This window comes from Cervus canadensis, chromosome 7, assembly GCF_019320065.1.
Source record: "Cervus canadensis isolate Bull #8, Minnesota chromosome 7, ASM1932006v1, whole genome shotgun sequence".
In the NCBI taxonomy this organism is placed as follows: Eukaryota; Metazoa; Chordata; class Mammalia; order Artiodactyla; family Cervidae; genus Cervus; species Cervus canadensis.
The window spans coordinates 67,132,827-67,153,296 of NC_057392.1; the positions used below are offsets into that span (position 1 = coordinate 67,132,827).

The 20,470-nt window shown below is 35.9% G+C and overlaps 1 protein-coding gene across 8 annotated transcripts in view; it reads right to left on the bottom strand.

Moving 5' to 3' along the window:
* The window catches only part of NAALADL2 (N-acetylated alpha-linked acidic dipeptidase like 2), a 1,484,447-nt gene that overhangs the window by 663,070 nt on the left and 800,907 nt on the right, over nucleotides 1-20,470 (bottom strand). For all 8 annotated transcript variants that reach the window (XM_043473697.1, XM_043473696.1, XM_043473703.1 and 5 more), the window contains 2 exons: nucleotides 17,967-18,240; nucleotides 730-849 (listed from right to left, as the gene is read on the bottom strand). In XM_043473697.1, the coding sequence (XP_043329632.1) occupies nucleotides 730-849; nucleotides 17,967-18,240 (394 nt within the window). The remainder of the gene's footprint in view (nucleotides 1-729; nucleotides 850-17,966; nucleotides 18,241-20,470) is intronic.

The following is a 20,470-nucleotide window of genomic DNA, read 5'->3' on the forward strand; positions in this document are numbered from 1 at the left end:
TTTTTGCTCTTAGGAGTTAGCAAAGCTCATATAGTTTTGAATAAGGTGAAATCTAATATATGTTCAGAACCAGAGCATTCCAGTGACAGAACTACACTGGCTGTTCTCTTTTAATAGGAAAAGAAAATGAACTAAGGAAGAGCACTAGTGACTCTCTATTGTGATGGCTCATTATGAGATACTTAGATTGAACTCCTTTAATTATGTAGATGCATCTAGTGGATGAGTGTTAATAAACTTCTATTTAAATAAAATAAATCAAAACTCTGCCTCTTGTTAGTATATTATACTTTAATTAAATTTCTGAGCACAGCCAGGAACTATGACGTTATGGAGTCGACAAAATTAATCTCTGAGGAATGTAAGTCTGCAAGATACTAGTGTAACATAAAGCACATGGTAATTAGATAATAGATTAGAAGTTTCACAGATGTCATAAGAAGAGGACACTGTGGTTCTCATTTTTACCATTCCAGATAGATGTTATAAAGGGAATGCCAATTTTATGAAGATCCCACAAGCACAATATCTTAAAGATTTTAATATGAAATATTCCATTTTGGAAAAGTTATCTTCCTGTGACACATTATGCCTCTCTCTCTCTCTCTCCACACTCTCACTCACACACACATACATACATACACTCTCTCTCTTCATGCTCCCAGATACACGTGTAACCCCAACTAAACAAAATTCACCCCACAACCAAATGATGGGCACTGGACTAACCTTATAAAGTAGTGGCAATTTTCCTAATTTCAAGAGTGCAATCCGATTTGTGACATTTTTCACTTTTTTAATCCGCTTTAAGTCATCTGCATTTCCATAACTCACATCAATGACTTCAGCCTGAAAGAGAAGACAAAGAAAAATAAAGCCCTGTCAGGAGAATTAGGGCAATTTGTCCATTTAGTATAACAAAATCATTCATAGTAATTTGAAATGTTCAAAGGAGAAATAATCTCTCTTATGTGTCCCAATCATGACCTTTCTAGTTCTATCAGGGTACAACAATTCTTCTTTGAGAGGTCAATGGAGAAAAAGGTTTAGAGTCATATTTGTTTTTTACTTACACTTCTGGAAAAGTTACAAACCCAGTTTATGTCTCTAAAAGACCATGGAGTTTGGTATATCTATACTCATATTTCTGGAATTTGAATCAGAAAACTGCAAAATTCATTTCCTTAAGGGTCAAAAATAACCATGCCATTCTGAGATGCGGAAACAACTCAAAAGATTCTCTGCTGCTAAGTCACTTCAGTTGTGTCCGACTCTGTGTGACCCCATAGACAGCAATGCACCCGGCTCCCCCGTCTCTGGGGTTCTCTAGGCAAGAACACTGGAGTGGGTTGCCATTTCCTTCTCCAATGCGTGAAAGTTAAAAGTGAAAGTGAAGTCGCTCAGTCGTGTCCAACTCCTAGTGACCCCATGGACTGCAGCCTACTAGGCTCCTCCATCCAAATGATTTTCCAGCCAAGAGTACTGGAGTGGGGTGCCATTGCCTTCTCCGAAAGATTCTCTATGTTACCCAAGTTAAGTACAAAGTGCATGATGCCCAGCTGTTCGGGATGTGCCCATAATCCAGCAGTGACAACCCCCTGGGTTATGTAGTATACAACCTGTACAGCCACACATACTATCATGATATCCAAAACTTCAGAATATGCCCCCAAACAACTATTTCTGTCACCTTTCCCATGAGGTCCCTAGAGTTATATTTTATATCAATATTTCTCACTTTTAAAGTCTCTTTCATTGACATATAAGTTGTTGCCTTCCCAGAACTTTTAATGGGAATCCTCTGATGTAGTTATTTCCTTCCCCACTGGAAAAGTACTGCCCTGAGAGTTTGATACAGCATACACCTATAGCCAAGATGATTTCTTTCAGCTTTACTTTCTGTTAATTCTAATTCAAATAAAGCTGTTATGCTTTCCATATTGTGCTGCACTCAATATGCCAGCAAATTTGGAAAACTCAGCAGTGGCCACAGGACTGGAAAAAGTCAGTTTTCATTCCAATCCCAAAGAAAGGCAATGCCAAAGAGTGTTCAAACTACCACACAATTGCGGTCATCTCACATGCTAGTAAAGTAATGCGCAAAATTCTCCGAGCCAGGTTTCAACAGAATGTTAATCAAGAACTTCCAGAGGTTCACGCTGGATTTAGAAAAGGCAGAGATCAAATTGCTATCATCTGTTGGATCATCGAAAAAGCAAGAGAGCTCCAGAAAAACATCTACCTCTGCTTTATTGACTACGTCAAAGCCTTTGACTGTGTAGGTCACCACAAACCTTGGAAAATCCTTAAAGAGATGGGAATACCAGAACACCTTACCTGCTTGCTAAGAAATCTGTACGTGGGTCAAGAGGCAGCAGTTAGAACCAGACATGGAACAACAGGCTGGTTCCACATTTGGAAAGGAGTATGTCCAGGCTATATACTGTCATCTTGCTTATTTAACTTAAATGCATAGTACATCATGTGAAATGCTGGGCTGGATGAAGCACAAGATGGAATCAAGATTGCCGGGAGAAATATCAATAACCTCAGATATGCAGATGACACCATTCTTACAGCAGAAAGCAAAGAGGAACTGAAGAGCTTCTTGATGATGATGAAAGAGGAGAGTGAAAAAGCTGACTTAAAACTAAACATTCAGAAAACTAAGATCACGGCATCCTGTCCCATCACTCCTGGCAAGTAGATGGAGAAACATTGGAAATAGTAGCAGACTTTATATTCTTGGGCTCCAAAATCACTGCAGGTGATGACTGCTGCCATGAAATAAAAAGACACTTGCTCCTTGAAGAGCTCTTTGACAAAGCTATGATCAGCCTAGACAATGTATTAAAAAGCAGAGACATTACTTGGCTGACAAAGATCTATCTAGTCAAAGCTATGGTTCTTCCAGTAATCATTTATGAATGCAAGAACTAGATCATAAAGAAAGCTGAGTGCTGTAGAATTGATGCTTTTGAACTGTGGTGTTGGAGAAGACTCCTGAGAGTCCCTTGGACTGCAAAGGAGATCCAACCAGTCCATCCTAAAGGAAATCAGTCCTCAATATTCATTGGAAGGACTAATGCTGAAACAGAAGCTCCAATACTTTGGCCACCTAATGCAAATAACTGATTCATTGGAAAAGACCCTGATGCTGGGAAAGATTGAAGGCAGGAGGAGAAGGGCACAGCAGAGGATGAGATGGTTGGATGACATCACTGACTCAATGGACATGAGTTTTAGCAAGCTCTGGGAGTTGGTGATAGACAAGGAGGTCTGATGTGCTGCAGTTCATGGGGTCTCAAAGATTCGGGCATGACTGAGCTACCGAAATGAACTGATGTCTTCCAATGATAAAATTATAATAAAAAATTTGCTGTTTCAAAATATAGCATATCTATGTTGAGGTGTTGATAAAAAAAAAATGAGTGGTGGTAAATAACGAAAGAATGGAGATGAAGAATTCAGATGTCCAACTTCCCATCCTTCTCAGTCGGCACTAACATACTTCAGTCGGGTGTATACAAAGTGCCTCCACAGAAGGCTCATTTGAAGAATACTTGAGCACAAACAAGAGATGAGTAAATCTATTTAAGGAAACATTTGTGGCATGAAATATTTCCTTTGCCATTACATTCATCTGCACCTGTGGAAAAATTTACTAATACGTTAAAACCAATTTCAAATATTATCTAGCTGATGAACTGTAGCTCTCTGATGTCCAATTTTATGTGAATTTATCTACTTTTGATCCCCAGGGTAATCTATTTCTGCCTCTCTTAAGACTTTTATCTTTATATATACATGTGTCTAACAGTTTCAATATCAATTACAGTATAATTTCCTCAGTAAAGGGCCCATCACACACCTATTTTCATCCAGGTGTCCAACATACACTACTAGTCTATCTATCTTGAATTGAAATAATTACAGTATCTCCTAAAAGTTAAGTTATGGTACTTTCCAATATATTTGCCAAGAGAATTTAATTGTTAAAATTACTTGTTACAGTGGCTCTTGATCATAATTTTGCCCCTAATAAAATGTCTTATTCATTTGACTTTTTAGTTTACTGATACCATTACCATATAAATAATTATTGATGCACAATTTTAAAGCACAATTAAATGATCACATAACATTAATGATTACAATGCAAAAATGAGAATTCATTTTTTCCATTTCAACTTTGCAAGCTCTCTACTAATTATGATTCACTGATAGCACCTTTAAACAGGGATATTATTCAATTGGCTATATTAATGAATATAGTTTCATATTTAGGAGAAGTGGGTGGGGGGCTATACTGGTCTGAGAGGATATAGCCAGACTATGATTTTGCTTTTGTACATACCAGAAAGCTAATAAAACACAAGCCTGTAAAAGGCATTTACGTTATTGGAAAGTAGCAACAGCTGCATAAACAATAGTGATTTCAATTAAAGAACTCTTCAGCTCATCTTCTATAAATAGTACATACAATATCAATGATTAAGCATTTTAACATATATGAGGGTTTCTTCCCCACACAAATATTCCCCAGCACAGGCATCATTTTAATAATTTATTGTGGTTTTTGTACTTTTAGGCTATGCATTAAAAGTCAATAATTACAGAAGTCTCAATGCTCTGACGACCTGACAGGTGATAATAAAAGTTACCTATTGCCTTTACAGGATGCTTCTGAATTAGGTCCTTTCTGAAAGTCTTTCCTATTTACCTCCAAATCACAGCTGCAGGAAAGCACTGAATTTTTCTGAGACAAATCAGTATACAGCAATATGATAAAATGTCAAGCCATTTTTCCCAACCATGCTTGTTGCTACAATGAACCTCTTCTTATTGTGTGTATTCTGTCACACTAGAAAATAGCCCACTTACCCAGCTGGGATACTAAGTTTACATTCAAACACCAGGATTAAATCACCTCTGAGTAGTCTTCGGGAAATGCCAAGTGACAGAAACCTAGGTGCTTGTTGAACTATTCACTTTATGTGCACCAGTTTTTCCCTGACGCATAGGAAAGTGTAAACGAGAGTTGCAAAATAAGACAGAGATATCTCTGTTTTTTTTTGTAACCAGAAAGAAATGTCAAAAAGTCTACACATTAACTTTTATTTAAATGTTATATGCTAATTTTTGAACAAAGAAATTTAAAAAAACAATTGGAATAGAAAAATTTTTATATATTGTTAAAAAAGAAAAAAGGTATTAGAATTAAAATAGATAGTAGTGGGCCACATAAAAAAACAGCTAAAAGGATATGAGAACACTTTAGAAATGAATATTAAAGTACAATTATCTTCCATTCATTGTAAAATACGTAATTAGAAGATAATGAGCAATGCTTAAAATAATGAGAAATGCCTAAAAATCAAAACATTAAAAAGTGACATTCTATAACATAAAATGTTGTATGGGAAAATGGAAAGATTATTCACAGAAGAAGCTACAGAAGAGAATGAACAAGAGAAAAGAATAGAATTGGTATAGTCTGTAATCAACTGAATAAAATAAACAGAACAACAGAAAGTAGCAAGGTCAGAGAAGTGTTTCTGGGGTGCGCCACCTCCTGGGGGCCTGGGCTCCACTTTGAGGAACAATCCAGTGCCATGTTTCTCTTTCTACCTGTGGTAGCAAAATTTATTCATGCTTATGAAATGATGTATGCCTTAAATTTTTCAGAATTGACATTTTCAACCAAATCAATCACTTTGAATCCTCCTAGTTTTTCTCTAAGAGAGATTCTGAATGTACAGAATGTTTGAAAAGCCTGCTTTAGCTAAAACAGTAATTTTCTACTCAAAGTCACAAATGGTAAATCCAAGCAGTTCTCATCCTGACAAAATAAAGGGTTATCAGAAGTACTATTCATTTAAATACAAGTTTTACTTTAGAAATTTACTGCTATCTTACATAATCTAGCTTTTGAATATTCTTCAAATTAAAGTGCTTATGCTTATTAAAAACATAAAATCAAAATCATCTTCCCTGTTTACTGTTATCCTTTCTAAAACAAAAAATAGCTAGTAAAAAAGAAAAACATGATAGTAAAGTAATGCTAAAAATTCTCCAAGCCAGGTTTTAACACTACTTGAACCGTGAACTTCCAGATGTTCAAGCTGGATTTAGAAAACTCAGAGGAACCAGATATCAAATTGCCAAATTCTGTTGCATCATGGGAAAAGCGAGAGTTCCAGAAAAATATCTACTTCTGCTTTATTGACTATGCTAAAGCCTTTGACTGTGTGGATCACCACAACTGTAGAAAATTCTGAAAGAGATGGGAATACCAGACCACCTGACCTACCTCTTGAGAAATCGGTATGCAGGTAAGGAAGCAATAGTTAGAACTGGACATGGAACAACAGACTGGTTCCAAATAGGAAAAGGAGTACATCAAGGCTGTATATTGTCACCCTGCTTATTTAACTTATATGCAAAGTACATCATGAGAAACGCTGGGCTGGAAGAAGCACAAGCTGGAATCAAGATTGTCAGGAGAAATATCAATAACCTCAGATATGCAGATGACAACACCCTTATGGCAGAAAGTGAAGAAGAACTAAAGAGCCTCTTGATGAAAGTGAAAGAGTAGAGCAAAAAAGTTGACTTAAAGCTCAACATTCAGAAAACTAAGATCATGGCATCTGGTTCCATTACTTCATGGGAAATAGATGGGGAGACAGTGGAAACAGTGACAGACTTTATTTTGGGGGCTCCAAAATCACTGCAGATGGTGATTTCAGCCATGAAATTAAAAGATGCTTACTCCTTGGAAGGAAAGTTGTGACCAACCTAGACAGCATATTAAAAAGCAGAGACATTACTTTGCCAACAAAGGCCTGTCTAGTCAAACCTATAGTTTTTCCAGTAGTCATGTATGGATGTGAGAGTTGGACTATAAAGAAAGCTGAGTGCTGAAGAATTAATGCTTTTGAACTGTGGTGTTGGAGAAGATTCTTGAGAGTTCCTTGGACTGCAAGGAGATTCAACCAGTCCATCCTAAAGGAGATCAGTCCTGAGTGTTCATTGGAAGGACTGATGCTGAAGCTGAAACTCCAATACTTTGGCCACCTCATGTGAAGAGTTGACTCACTGGAAAAGACCCTGATGCTGGGAAAGATTGAAGGCAAAAGGAGAATGGGATGACAGAGTAAGAGATGGTTGGATGGCATCAGCATCACCGACTCAATGGACATGAGTCTGAGTAAACTCTGAGAGCTGGCAATGGACAGAGAGGCCTGGCGTGCTGCAGACCATGGGGTCGCAGAATAGGACACAACTGAGTGACTGAACTGAACTGAATAATGAAGAGTTCAGAATTCGAATATTGTTAACATTTTATTAGCTCTTCTTTTTCAAGTAAACTGAATGGTTTTCCATCATAGATCTTATTCTGAAAATCACATTTAAAATATGAAAGCCAATGCTGCTTCTTCCCACCCCTGTGGTGTGGCAGACATCACTAATCAATCATCACCCTTTCAAAAGCCTCTAAATACTATTCTCGCTAATAGAGACCAGTTAAGACGGGGTTGACATCAGCATGCAGTTATACAAATATTTAGTTTTTAGTATGAACTAAGTATTAATAATTTAAATAACATTTATTTAAAATATTTACTAGTTTGGATAGCTGTAGACCTAATCATTTAAAATGGACTCCCAACCAATAAGAAGAGAAACCAGCTCATGTGCTAAATAAATACATTCAGCATGAAGTCTGGGACACATAATCCATTCTGCTAATTTATAATGCATATCTATCTAAAGGAGCATAAGCTGGAATCAATATTGCTGTGAGAAATATCAATAACCTCAAATATGCAGATGATATCACTCTTATGGCAGAAAGCGAAGAGGAACTAAAGAACCTCTTGATGAAAGTGAAAGAACAGAGTGAAAATGTTGGCTTAAAACCCAACATTCAGAAAACTAAGATCACAGCATTCAGTCCCATCACTTCATGGCAAATAGATGGGGAAACAATGGAAACACTGAGAGACTTTATTTTGGGGGGCTCCAAAATCACTGCAGATGGTGACTGCAACCATGAAATTAAAAGACATTTGTTCCTTGAAAGAAAAGCTATGACTAACCTAGACAGCATATTAAAAAGCAGAGACATTAGGTTGCCAAAAAAGGACCATCTACTCAAACTATGCTTTTTCCAGCAGTTATGTATAAATGTGAGAGTTGAACTATAAAGAAAGCTGAGTGCTAAAGGATTGATGCTTTTGAACTGCGGTGTTGGAGAAGACTCTTGAGAGTCCCTTGGACTGCAAGGAGATCCAACCAGCCCATCCTAAAGGAGATCAGTCCTGATCTTTGGAAGGACTGATGCTGAAGCTGAAACTATAATACTCTAGCAACCTGATGTGAAGAACTGACTCACTGGAAAAGACCCTGATGCTGGGAAAGATTGAAGGCAGGAGGAGAAGGGGATGACAGAGGATGAGATGGTTGAATGGCATCACCAACTCAATGGACATGAGTTTGAGTAAGCTCTGGAAGTTGGTGATGGGCAGGGAAGCTTGGTGTGTTGCAGTGCATGGGTACACAAAGTCAGAAATGACTGAGTGACTGAACTGAGTAAAGGAGAGAAAATTAAGTTAAAGTAACATAGAAATTTAACTCAAGTAGAACAAAATTCTGTTAGAATTACATTTCCATATTTAAGTTGATAATCTCCAGAGTCAACAGGCAAAATAATGTAAATTTGGGGTAAGAATGTATACTAGATTCCTTGTTCAGTCTCTCAGTCATATCTGACAGGACTGTAGCACACCAGGCTTCCCTGTCCTTCACTATCCCCTAGAGTTTACTCAAATTCATGTCCATTGAGTCAGCAGCAGCAGCACATTTTACCATGGAGATTATCAGTTGCTTTCAGTATCTTCAGAACATTCATGTTCAGTAGATAGTTCTGCCCACTATATAGGTGAGGAAACAGAGGCTAAAATATTTAGGTAATACGCTGTTAAAAGCAGATTGGCACCATGAAGTTGTATAATTGCTTACCTAACTGCCAGCTTCCCCTATTAGACTGTCAGTTACATGTGGGCAGTGTCCAAAGATTCTTATATATTACTTTGCCCCTGTGATCAGCATAAAAAGGCATGTGGCATGTAGCCAGCAGGCTAAATTCTGTATTAGTTCATCTTTCAGGGTCAAAACAAAATATAAGGACAAACAGATTAATAAACAAAGGGTACTTTATTTAATAAATGATACTCAATATCTTAAAGTAAGAGTATTGAAAGAGTTGCAAATTCATTCAAGAGAATTCCTTCTGGAGACCATGATTGTGATAGAATTCTGCTTCCTTTAGTTTAATTATATTAGTGTACTGAAATAGTGTATAAATCTAAGGATCAACCTTTACATAGATCTCTCTAGTTCTGAAAAGACTGAATTTGCAGCATCCAATGAAATGAGGTAAATATTTGTAAACTGTTTACTGGCATTTTACGGAAATTAAACGATAAATTAAATCTTCAAAGAAAGTTACTTTATCACAACATTATAAGTGGTATGCTTAAAATCATATTCAGTTCAGTTCAGTTCAGTAGCTCAGTCATGTCTGAATCTTTGCGACCCCATGAATCGCAGCATGCCAGGCCTCCCTGTCCATCACCAACTCCCGGAATTCACCCACACCCATGTGCATGGAGTTGGTGATGCCATACTACCATCTCATCCTCTGTTATCCCCTTCTCCTCCTGCCCTCAATTTTTACCAGCATTGGGGTCTTTTCAAATGAGTCAGCTCTTTTCATCAGGTGGCCAAAGTATTGGAGTTTCAGCTTCAGCATCAGTCCTACTAATGAACACCCAGGACTGATCTCCTTTAGGATGGACTGGTTGGATCTCCTTGCTGTCCAATGGACTCTCAAGAGTCTTCTCCAACACCACAGTTCAAAAGCATTAATTCTTCAGCACTCAGCTTTCTTTATAGTCCAACTCTCACATCCATACATGACTACTGGAAAAACTATAGGTTTGACTAGACAGGCCTTTGTTGGCAAAGTAATGTCTCTGCTTTTTAATATGCTGTCTAGGTTGGTCACAACTTTCCTTCCAAGGAGTAAGCATCTTTTAATTTCATGGCTGAAATCACCATCTGCAGTGATTTTGGAGCCCCCAAAGTAAAGTCTGTCACTGTTTCCACTGTCTCCCCATCTATTTCCCATGAAGTAATGGAACCAGATGCCATGATCTTAGTTTTCTGAATGTTGAGCTTTAAGTCAACTTTTTTGCTCTACTCTTTCACTTTCATCAAGAGGCTCTTTAGTTCTTCTTCACTTTCTGCCATAAGGGTGTTGTCATCTGCATATCTGAGGTTATTGATATTTCTCCTGACAATCTTGATTCCAGCTTGTGCTTCTTCCAGCCCAGCGTTTCTCATGATGTACTCTGCATATAAGTTACATAAGCATATTCATATTAAAACTAAAAATTCTAACCTAGAATGTTCTATCAAATAGTTATTGTGATTCAAAAATCTTTAGAAATAACTAGTCAAATTAATAATCTGTAGCCAAACACCTTCTCAGTCAAAATGCCACATTTCTTCTAATGAAGATGGAGAAAAATGGTCCAATGCACTTTAACTGTTTAGGAAAATTCAGTTATCTTTGCTGTAAACTTTTATTTCATAAAGTAAGCTTTTTATTTTCCTGGGAATACGATGCAACCTCCCTAACAAATATTTAACTATGGATGCTATGTTGTGATATATCACTTCTTTATTTGTAGATGTTTCTGTCTAAATATTAAATCCAGGAATAATATATACCTTAAATATGTGAAAAATAACCACATGGATTATCTTGGGGAAAAAAGCAGCCAATTATGAAATTCTTTTGCTAACTTAGTTACTTCACAGAGCTCATGAAATCAGAAACAGAAGATAATATTAAATCAAGTGATTTTCTACAGAGTTTAAAAAGTGAATCACTTACATATACTGTGTTCAGAACCATTTATTTCACACTGTTGTGCATTGTTGACCAAAAGATCGATTCCACAAGAGAAAAAGAGGGGGGCAAATAAAATGCAAAACCCTTTTCAATATTGAAAAACTGCTCCAAGCTCACATTTCTGTTTGTGAGAGTGTAGATTCATTTTCACCCCTAGAAAAACAATACAATTTCAGTCTGTTCTGTTAGCTTTCTGATATTTTTACCTGTAACAAAAAGAATTCAGAGCTAAATGCATATAGCTTTTTCTTCTGCCATAACACTGATAAGTTTGCCTTTGCTTGATAATATTAAAAATTCAAAAGAAGAAGACAAAGTTTTCCCAGCCATGAGAAAATAGACATCTGACTACAAGTTATCCAAGGATTCCATGCCAGTTATTATTTTCTCTCTTCAGATTTTTTGACAAAATATTTGATGCAGTTTTCAGATATCATGTGTTATATACTATGTATTGATATTTTACAAAACAAAGACAAGGAACTCTCTTCAGTCCCAAATTGACATGATTTGTCATTCTGCATTCAAAAATGAAATATTTCTTTTATTAGAGCTTTCAGTTTTAAAAGAAAACATATAGTCGGGGATTGTATGTATTTTATTATGTATTCATACTTAAGGCATTTTCCTCCCTTCCTAATATTTATTTTGTTAAATAGAAGATAGGAAAATTATATTCACACAATATGTTAAAAATGTACTCCAAGTTTTATGATATATAGTTCTACTATTTACTTAATTTCTTCCATTTGAAGGTGTCTCCTTTTATCAACTACTAATCACAGCAATAGGTAACATTTATTGAGTGCTTCTAAGTAGCAGACCCTTTATATGGTTTCTATCATTTCTTGCCCACAGCAATTACTTGAGGTACTATAATTATTCCTCTTTTACAGATGAGGAAGCTTAGAGAATTGAAGTAACCAACCCATGGGATAGTGTTTAGTGTGTTCGTAACAATATTTCATGCACAGTAAATGAGTTGTTGAAAAAGTTTCTTCATAGAATTGCATCACTTGGCTTGTCTTTCAAATGCAAAATAATGCTTAAGCAAAAAAACCTCCAAAATTCATAAAATGTATTGGAATAAAAACAAATCCTTTATTCAAAATAAGAACACAGTAGACCCAATCTGACAAACTTTTATTAAATAAAGATTAATTGTTCCCATTGTTTCTCTGTATATGAATGGGGTTCACAAAAGACAAAAGAAACAATTGCATGGAAATTACATAAAGCCATATATTCTATTTATAAAACTGACTAGACATTGTCAGTACTATCAGTGTCTTTAACATTATGATGATATTACAGCTAATATTTCCCATTAATACAAACATAAATCACTATTACTTCCTGAAACTAACCTCAGTTCAGTTAAGTTCAGTCACTCAGACATGTCCAACTCTATGCGAACCTATGGAGGGAGCACACCAGGCTTTCCTGTATCATCAACTCCCGGAGCTTACTCAAACTCATGTCCATCCTGTCGGTGATGCAATCCAACCATCTCATCCAATGTCGTCCCCTTCTTCTCCCACCTATAATCTTTCCCAGCATCAGGGTCTTTTCAAATGATTTAGTTCTTCACATCAGGTGGCCAAAGTATTGCAGTTTCAGCTTTAGCATCAGTCCTTCCAATGAATACTGAGGACTGATTACCTTTAGGATGGACTGGTTGGATCTCCTTGCAGTCCAAGGGAGTCTCAGGATTCTTCAACACCACAGCTCAAAAGCATCAGTTCTTCAGCACACAGCTGTCTTTATAGTCCAACTCATGTCTATACATGACTACTGGAAAAACCATAGCTTTGACCAGACAGACCTTTGTTGGTAAAGTAACATTTCTGCTTTTTAATATGCTATCTAGGTTGATCATAGCTTTTCTTCCAAGGTCATGGCAGCAGTCACCATCTGCAGTGATTTTTCAGTTCAGGTCAGTCACTCAGTCGTGTCTGACTCTTTGCGACCCCATGAGCCACAGCATGCCAGGCCTCCCTGTCCATCACCAACTCCCAGAGTCCACCCAAACGTATGTCCATCGAATCAATGATGCCATCCAACCATCTCATCTCATCCTCTGTCGTCCCCTTATCCTTCCCTCAATCTTTCTCAGCATCAGGGTTTTTCCAGTGAATCAGCTCTTTGCATCAGGTGGTCAAAGTATTGGAGTTTCAGGTTCAACATCAGTCCCTCTAATGAATACCCAGGACTGATCTCCTTTAGGATGGACTGGTTGGATCTCCTTGCTGTCCATTGGACTCTCATGAGTCTTCCCCAACACCACAGTTCAAAAGCATCAATTCCTCGGTGCTCAGCTTTCTTTATAGCCCAATTCTCACTTCCAGACATGACCACTGGAAAAACCATAGCCTTGACTAGATGGACCTTTTTTGGCAAAGTAATGTCTCTGCTTTTTAATATGCTGTCTAGATTGGTCATGACTTTCCTTCCAAGGAGTAAGCGTCTTTTAATTTCATGGCTGCAATCACCATCTGCAGTGATTTTGAAGCCCAGAAAAATAAAGTCACCCACTGTTTCTACTGTTTCCCCATCTATCGGCCATGAAGTAATGGGACTGGATGCCATGATCTTAGTTTTCTGAATGTTGAACTTTAAGCCAACTTTTTCACTCTCCTCTTTCACTTTCATCAAGTGACTCTTTAGTTCTTCTTCACTTTCTGCCATAAGGGTAGTGCCATCTGCATATCTGAGGTTATTGATATTTTTTCCAGTAATCCTGATTCCAGCTTGTGCTTCATCCAGCCTGGCATTTCACATGATGTACTCTGCATATAAGTTAAATAAGCAGGGTGACAATATACAGCCTTGATGTACTCCTTTTCCTATTTGGAACCAGTCTTTTGTTCCATGTCCATTTCTCACTGTTGCTTCTTGACCTACATACAGATTTCTCAGGAGGCAGGTCCAGTGTTCTGGTATTCCCATCTCTTTAAGAAATTTTCCACAGAAACTAACCTCACTCATGCTAATTTATTTATGGATCCATTTTAATATGTATTTTGCATCTGACAGGGCAACTCTCCTTAGAACCATTTTACTGACCCACCTGTCATTATGATGGGGTAAACAATGTCACCTTTCTGGTGCACAATGAATTACAAAGAAGTTGCAAAGTACACCATCCATCATGCTGGCACTAAGTAGGTTTTCAAAGTAGATCTCAGATATCACAAATGCTGTTTAGACTGTTACCAGAAAGCAAAAATTGGAAGCTTATACAAAACAGTCATATGATGAATGAACATGACAGCTCTTCAAAGAAAAAGGGTACGCCTTGTCTACAAATAACCTTGTCAAAAGCAAAAGTAGTGGGGAGCTTGGCTGGCAGTCAGACCAGAATAATTTAAGAACTTGATAATGGCTCTGCCTGATAGAAATTCATGCAAACACAATATACTCAAAATCAAAAAGTAGGTATGCCTGTATCATCAGCAGCAACCTCTCAAGCTTAATTTGAATTAGGAAATATTCTGAAGAAACACGGAAAATTCACCATTATCCTATTAACTAGAATATATATGTTTCACTAATACATCCATCTAAAACATGTATATAAAATACATGCAAGCAATCCATATGCATATAAAATAATCACCGAGAAATGCTTTTGAAAATTATACTACTAATATAGTGATATAGTGTGAATTCAACAAATCAATATCAACATGAAGTGAAGTGGTTAGCTGTTCAGTTGTATCTGACTCTTTGTGACCCCCATAAACTGTAGCCCACCAGGGTTCTCTCTCAAATTATCCAGGCAAGAATAGTGAAGTGGGTAGCCATTCCTTTCTCCAGGGGATCTTTCTGACCCAGGGAGCTAACCTGGGTCTTCTGCATTGCAGGTGGATTCTTTATCATATGAGCCACCAGAGGGGTATATCCTTTATTTATATTATTTATATAAATATTTAAATTATTATGTATTTAGTATAACAGATTTGAATTGCTAAAATAATTCTAAAAAATACTTATTACCAATGTTTTCATCTAATTTGCAGTTAATTTCTTAAATATGTTCTTCAAATACAAGGTATTTGTTTTATCCATAATTGCATTTTAGTTCTTTTAATATTATTCCCTCCTATGTAGGCCCAATATTTCAAACATAGAATATATTTCTACGTCTATAACTAACTTTATTTCTCTCTTTTAATAGTCATATTTTGAATTTTCCAATATTTCTTTATTAAAAATGCTAGTTTCTCAAAAAATTCAAGTATAATTGATAATATTATATTAGTTTCATGTATACAACATAGTGATTCGGTATTTTTATAGATTATACATCATTTAAAGTCATTATAAAATATTGGCTATATTTCCTATGCTGTACCTCTTTGTAGCATATTTATTTTATACATAGTAGTTTATACTTATTAATCCCCTATCTTTCCCTTTCCTTTCCCTCTCCCACTAGTAACCACTAGTTTGTTCTCAACATTTATTAGATTTTTTTTTGTTTTGTTATACTTATTCATTTTATTTTTTATATTCCACACATAAGTGATAAAATAATGTATTTGTCTTTCTCTGTCTGACATTTCATTAAGCCTAATACCCTCCAGGTCCATCCATGTTGTCTCAAGTGGCAAAATTTCAGTTTTTATGGCTGAGTAACATACCACTGTCTATGTGTTCGTGTGCATGTGTAAAATAACATCTCTATGAACACTGGGATGGATATATATTTTCAAGTTAGTGTTTTTATTTTCTTCGAATATATACTCAGAAGTGGAATTTCTTGGTCATATGGTATCTCTATTTTTAGTTTTCTACATACTGTTTTAAGAACCTACATACTGTTTTAAATAGTGGCTGCACCAATTTATAGTCCCACCAAGAACGTAGGTTTCCATGACTTGTCACTTCACAAACAGCTCAGTACTTCCACGATTCCATGATGTATAATCTATAAAAATATTGAATCACTATGTTGTATACATGAAACTAATATAATATTATCTATTATACTTGAATTTTTTGAGAAACTAGCATTTTTAATAAAGAAATATTGGAAAATTCAAAATATGACTATTAAAAGGGAGAAATAAAGTGAGTTGTAGATGTAATTGATAAGATGAATGTATAATAATCAGAGATATGATTACATAGGAATACAGAAAACAATTCACTGTGTGCAGGGGATTGTTAGAGACATCTATACGGAGACAACAGACACAAGTTATAGTTCCATGACTTTTTCCTATCAGCTCAGTCAAGGAATAATGAATGTTTGCCAGAGGAAATTGAAAAGAAAATAAATGGGGGTGATTCCAAGGACCTTCTTGGTCTTCTGGGATTTTATTGTTCTGTGTTTGGGATGCACTTTGTTTAGGGAAGGAGATGACACTGATATACTTGAATCAACTAGGATAAGGAGGAACCTGGAAATGTTAGGCTTTCCTTGTAGCTCAGCGGGTAAAGAATCCACCCGTGATGCGGGAGACCTGGGTTCAATCCCTGAGTTGGGAAGATCCCCTGGAGAAGGGAAAGACTAACCACTCAAGTATTCTGGCCTGGAGAATGCCATAGACTGTATAGTCCATGAGGTTGCAAAGAGTCTGACACGACTGAGCGACTTTCACTTACACGACTTTGGGAATCTGAGGAGAAAATCTGTGCGTTAACTTTAGAATCTCAATTTAAGACCAAAGTTTCTGAACCAAAGAAAGAAAACTAGCAGCCTCCTTCTATCTCTATTAATATGCGGGTACATATCTATTATTGCCTATCAGAAATAGGGTGTAGTAATCAAATCAAACCATGAGTCCTACACTAGAAATATTACACTTAATATTATGTGAACTGTTAATAAAAAGACTTTCAAGATGGTGCTGGTTATGTGTAGTAGTTATGCTAAATGTCAAGGATGTTAAAACACAGAACAAAACCAGTGCTGAAAGATCAGTTAACTCTCTCCCCAAAAAATTAACAAAAAAATTAGGAACAAGCCTTTATTTATGCAATGTAACTTTAAATGATTTAAATTAATCATCTTATTCTGACTTAATCATAAATTAGAATCTTAAAAAGCTGTGTCAATAATTAGCAGAAACATCATTTTATTCACACAAAATCTATAGAAGAAATTTATACCTTTATAAAGAAACTAAATGTGTTTATTAAAATGAGACTTTGATATGGATATGGAAAATTTGCCTATAAAGGAAACTAGTGATCACTTAAACGCTTGAAGTCTAACTGCTATATTGTCCTAACAATAGGCTAAGCTCTATCCTCCAAGATTTACATCTATTAATTCAATTCTCACAACAAGATTATGAAGCTGAGACCATTATTATCCCCATTTCAGAGATGAGAAAACTCAGCCCTAGATGCTTAATTATCAGTGATAATTGGGGATTTGAGAATTGAAACTAAACTAGTCCACGTGGCTCTAGAAGCTGTGCGCCTAACCACAATGCTGGAAAAACACTTTAAAAAACAAAACAAAACAAACAACAGCTAACTTAGAAAGACTAAAGTGAAAAATTCACACCTGGTCCCTTTTTCATGTATTTTCCATCATAAAGCAGAAACACTATATGTCAAATCTTAAATGTGTGAATAATCACATCAATTTTCCACTTGATTTCTTGTGTGCATACACAATCTCAAAACACAACTGCCTCCATTTCTACTCTTTCTGTCCACACCAATCTATTGAAACTTGCCTCTTTAGAACCAAAGAAGAAAATGAATTTGCAAAATGTGAATGACTCAGTCACACATTCAACACTTTTGAATTAAATTCTTCTAACATGTTTTCACTCTCGAAATATGACAAGGGTCAGGCAATTTAAATCTTCCTTCCCCTTTCCTGGCACCTCTACACTGAGAACATTTAATGGTTACTTTGGTATGCTGTATCTTGCCAGTTAGTTCAATTTAGATGAAAGCTGTTGTTTTCTAATTTCATTTCACTGTAAATGACAGAGATAAATGGTCATATTACCTCGAGAATTCCATTGGCAGAATAGGCTGCGTATGAATATAGCAGGTCTTGGCTGCTCCGTTTTCTGGCTTCTTCACCGCAAGGCTGGCCATTAGGATGAAAGCACTGGCCACTGCTGATCAGAGTCACAGAGCTGGGAGAAAGACCTGGCAGGTTCAGCAACACAGAGTAATTTACAAGCTGTACATCTTCTAGGCCCAAAGTAGCCCACTGAGTCTTAATCTTCTTTGAAATTTCCGTGTCATCTTCACTTTTGTACAGCTGTACCAAATTTCTGAAAGAAATTTAAAAAGCATACTCTCAAAAAAAGACAAAACAGGAAAATCTTTATTCTTTTGAGTTATGGTTGTTCCTATATGAACCATTATTAATAGATAAGGGATATGAAAGATGAATGAGACAGGATGCCACACAAGAAACTCAGTTTGGTAGAGGTGATGAGCTCGTACAGAAATTATACAAAATCAAAGCAGAATGAATTAAACTCTTAATTAAGAACTAATAAAGGACTATGGGACTACCAAGAGGAGAGTAATCGATGACAACTAGTTCTTTTATTAGTTCTGATCCTTCTATTGACATCAGCATAATCTATTTAAAACTGGGCTCCAAAATGAGTAATCATAATGGTTGAGACAGTTATGTATTGTGGTTAACATAATTACATATAAAGCTATGTAATTAATACACAGCTATTGCTATTTAAAATGATTCAGAGGCAAATCTTGATATAAATTACATGCCAAATTACATGATGCTATGAAAATGATGATATGCAGTAAAATCAGTATATCCTGTTAACGCCAACCACATATTGTCAAACCAATATGAAGTTAATTTTCATGTATTCTTGCTGTGTAGTCTATAAATTTATTTCTATACCTGTTCCAAGTCCATAGTAATACTATTTTTGCTCATGACATCCTAGAAACCAGAAACACTGTGGTTAAAAAAATGCAAAGAACTTGGGAAAAAATGAGACATGGGAAATTAAAATGTTAAAATTTAATAAAGTTTTGCTTTGTTTGGGGCTACAAAATAAAAGAACCAGCTCTTTTTGGTTTTTGGCAAAAAAAAATGTATCTATCTTCCTATAAACATTTCATTTCTATCTAAACTATTACCTAATAGTATGGATATTTTTTATTATTTTTGCCCATCACATTATTTTTCTCAATTTAAGCCTCCAACTAAAAAAATAAAATGGAAAAAAAATAAAATAAAAATAAAAAGTCTTTAAAAAAAAAACAAACCCCAAAAAACCAGTCGATCCTAAAGGAAATCAACACTGAATATTCATTGTAAGGACTGATGCTGAAGCTGAAGCCTCAATCTTTTGGCCACCTGATGTGAAGAGACAACTCATTGGAAGAGCCCCTGATTCTGGGAAAGACTGAGGGCAAGAGGAGAAGAGGGCAGCAAAGGATGATATGGTTGGCATCATCACCTCAATGGTTATGAGTCTGAACAAACTCCGGGAGATAGTGAAGGACAGGGAAGCCTGGTAGGCTTTAGTCCATGGGGCCACAAACAGTTGGACATAACTTAGTGACTGAATAAGGGTACTTACCTTCTCCCAATTTTTGGCTTCTCTTTCATTTTCAATGTCTTGTTTTATGACGAAATAAAGTTTTATAATCTTAGTGTGCAATTTTGGAGGTTTTTAGTTTCTTGTTTCTATTGAATAGAACATATGGTGCCATACTCTGGCCACAGTATGGTGTCAGTTGCTCCAGAAAGCCTTTGTGTACATGCTTTTTTTTTTTAATACAATGTAATGATTTGCACATTTTTCTGAATCTTCTCAAACCTGAGGTAATGAAGTTATTTTCATAAAAGATTTAAAGAACTAAGTTTTTCACATTTCAGTGTTTACCTGGAATATTTGTGTGTGTGGTGTGGCAGAAATGCGTGCAATATTATCCAATATTATTTTTGTGTATGAATAATCATCCTGGTTCCCATTGCTACATTCTTCACTCATGTGCAGTGACAATTCTTTCATTTATATATATATTTCTACATGTCTTTGGGTCTGACCAGGCTCCTTAGTCAATTCCATTCATCTTTTTGATCCATCTTCATAGCAATACTCCATTTAAATCATTATTACCTTAAAATATGGCTCAATATTCAGAATGGCAAGTCCTCTAATTGTTAATCCTCAAGAACATTTTCATTATTTTTTCTCTCCCATATTAATATTAAAATTACATGTATCAATTTCCATATCAAGATTATGATTAGAATTACATTAAAACTTGAGCATCTATCCCCTATGTGTTAGATATGAAGCCTTTATAAGGACTTATTACTATTCCTATAACATCCAAGAGGGAAATAATCTGGATAAACAGTTAAGAATTAGGACCCAAATCCTACTTCTTCCACACTTACTTTATAGATATTTGTTCAATATTTATTGATATACCATGTTATACATTATCTCTACCTGATAGAGATTATCTTATCAAACTGTTGCATACTATGGTGGTTAGCTGGAT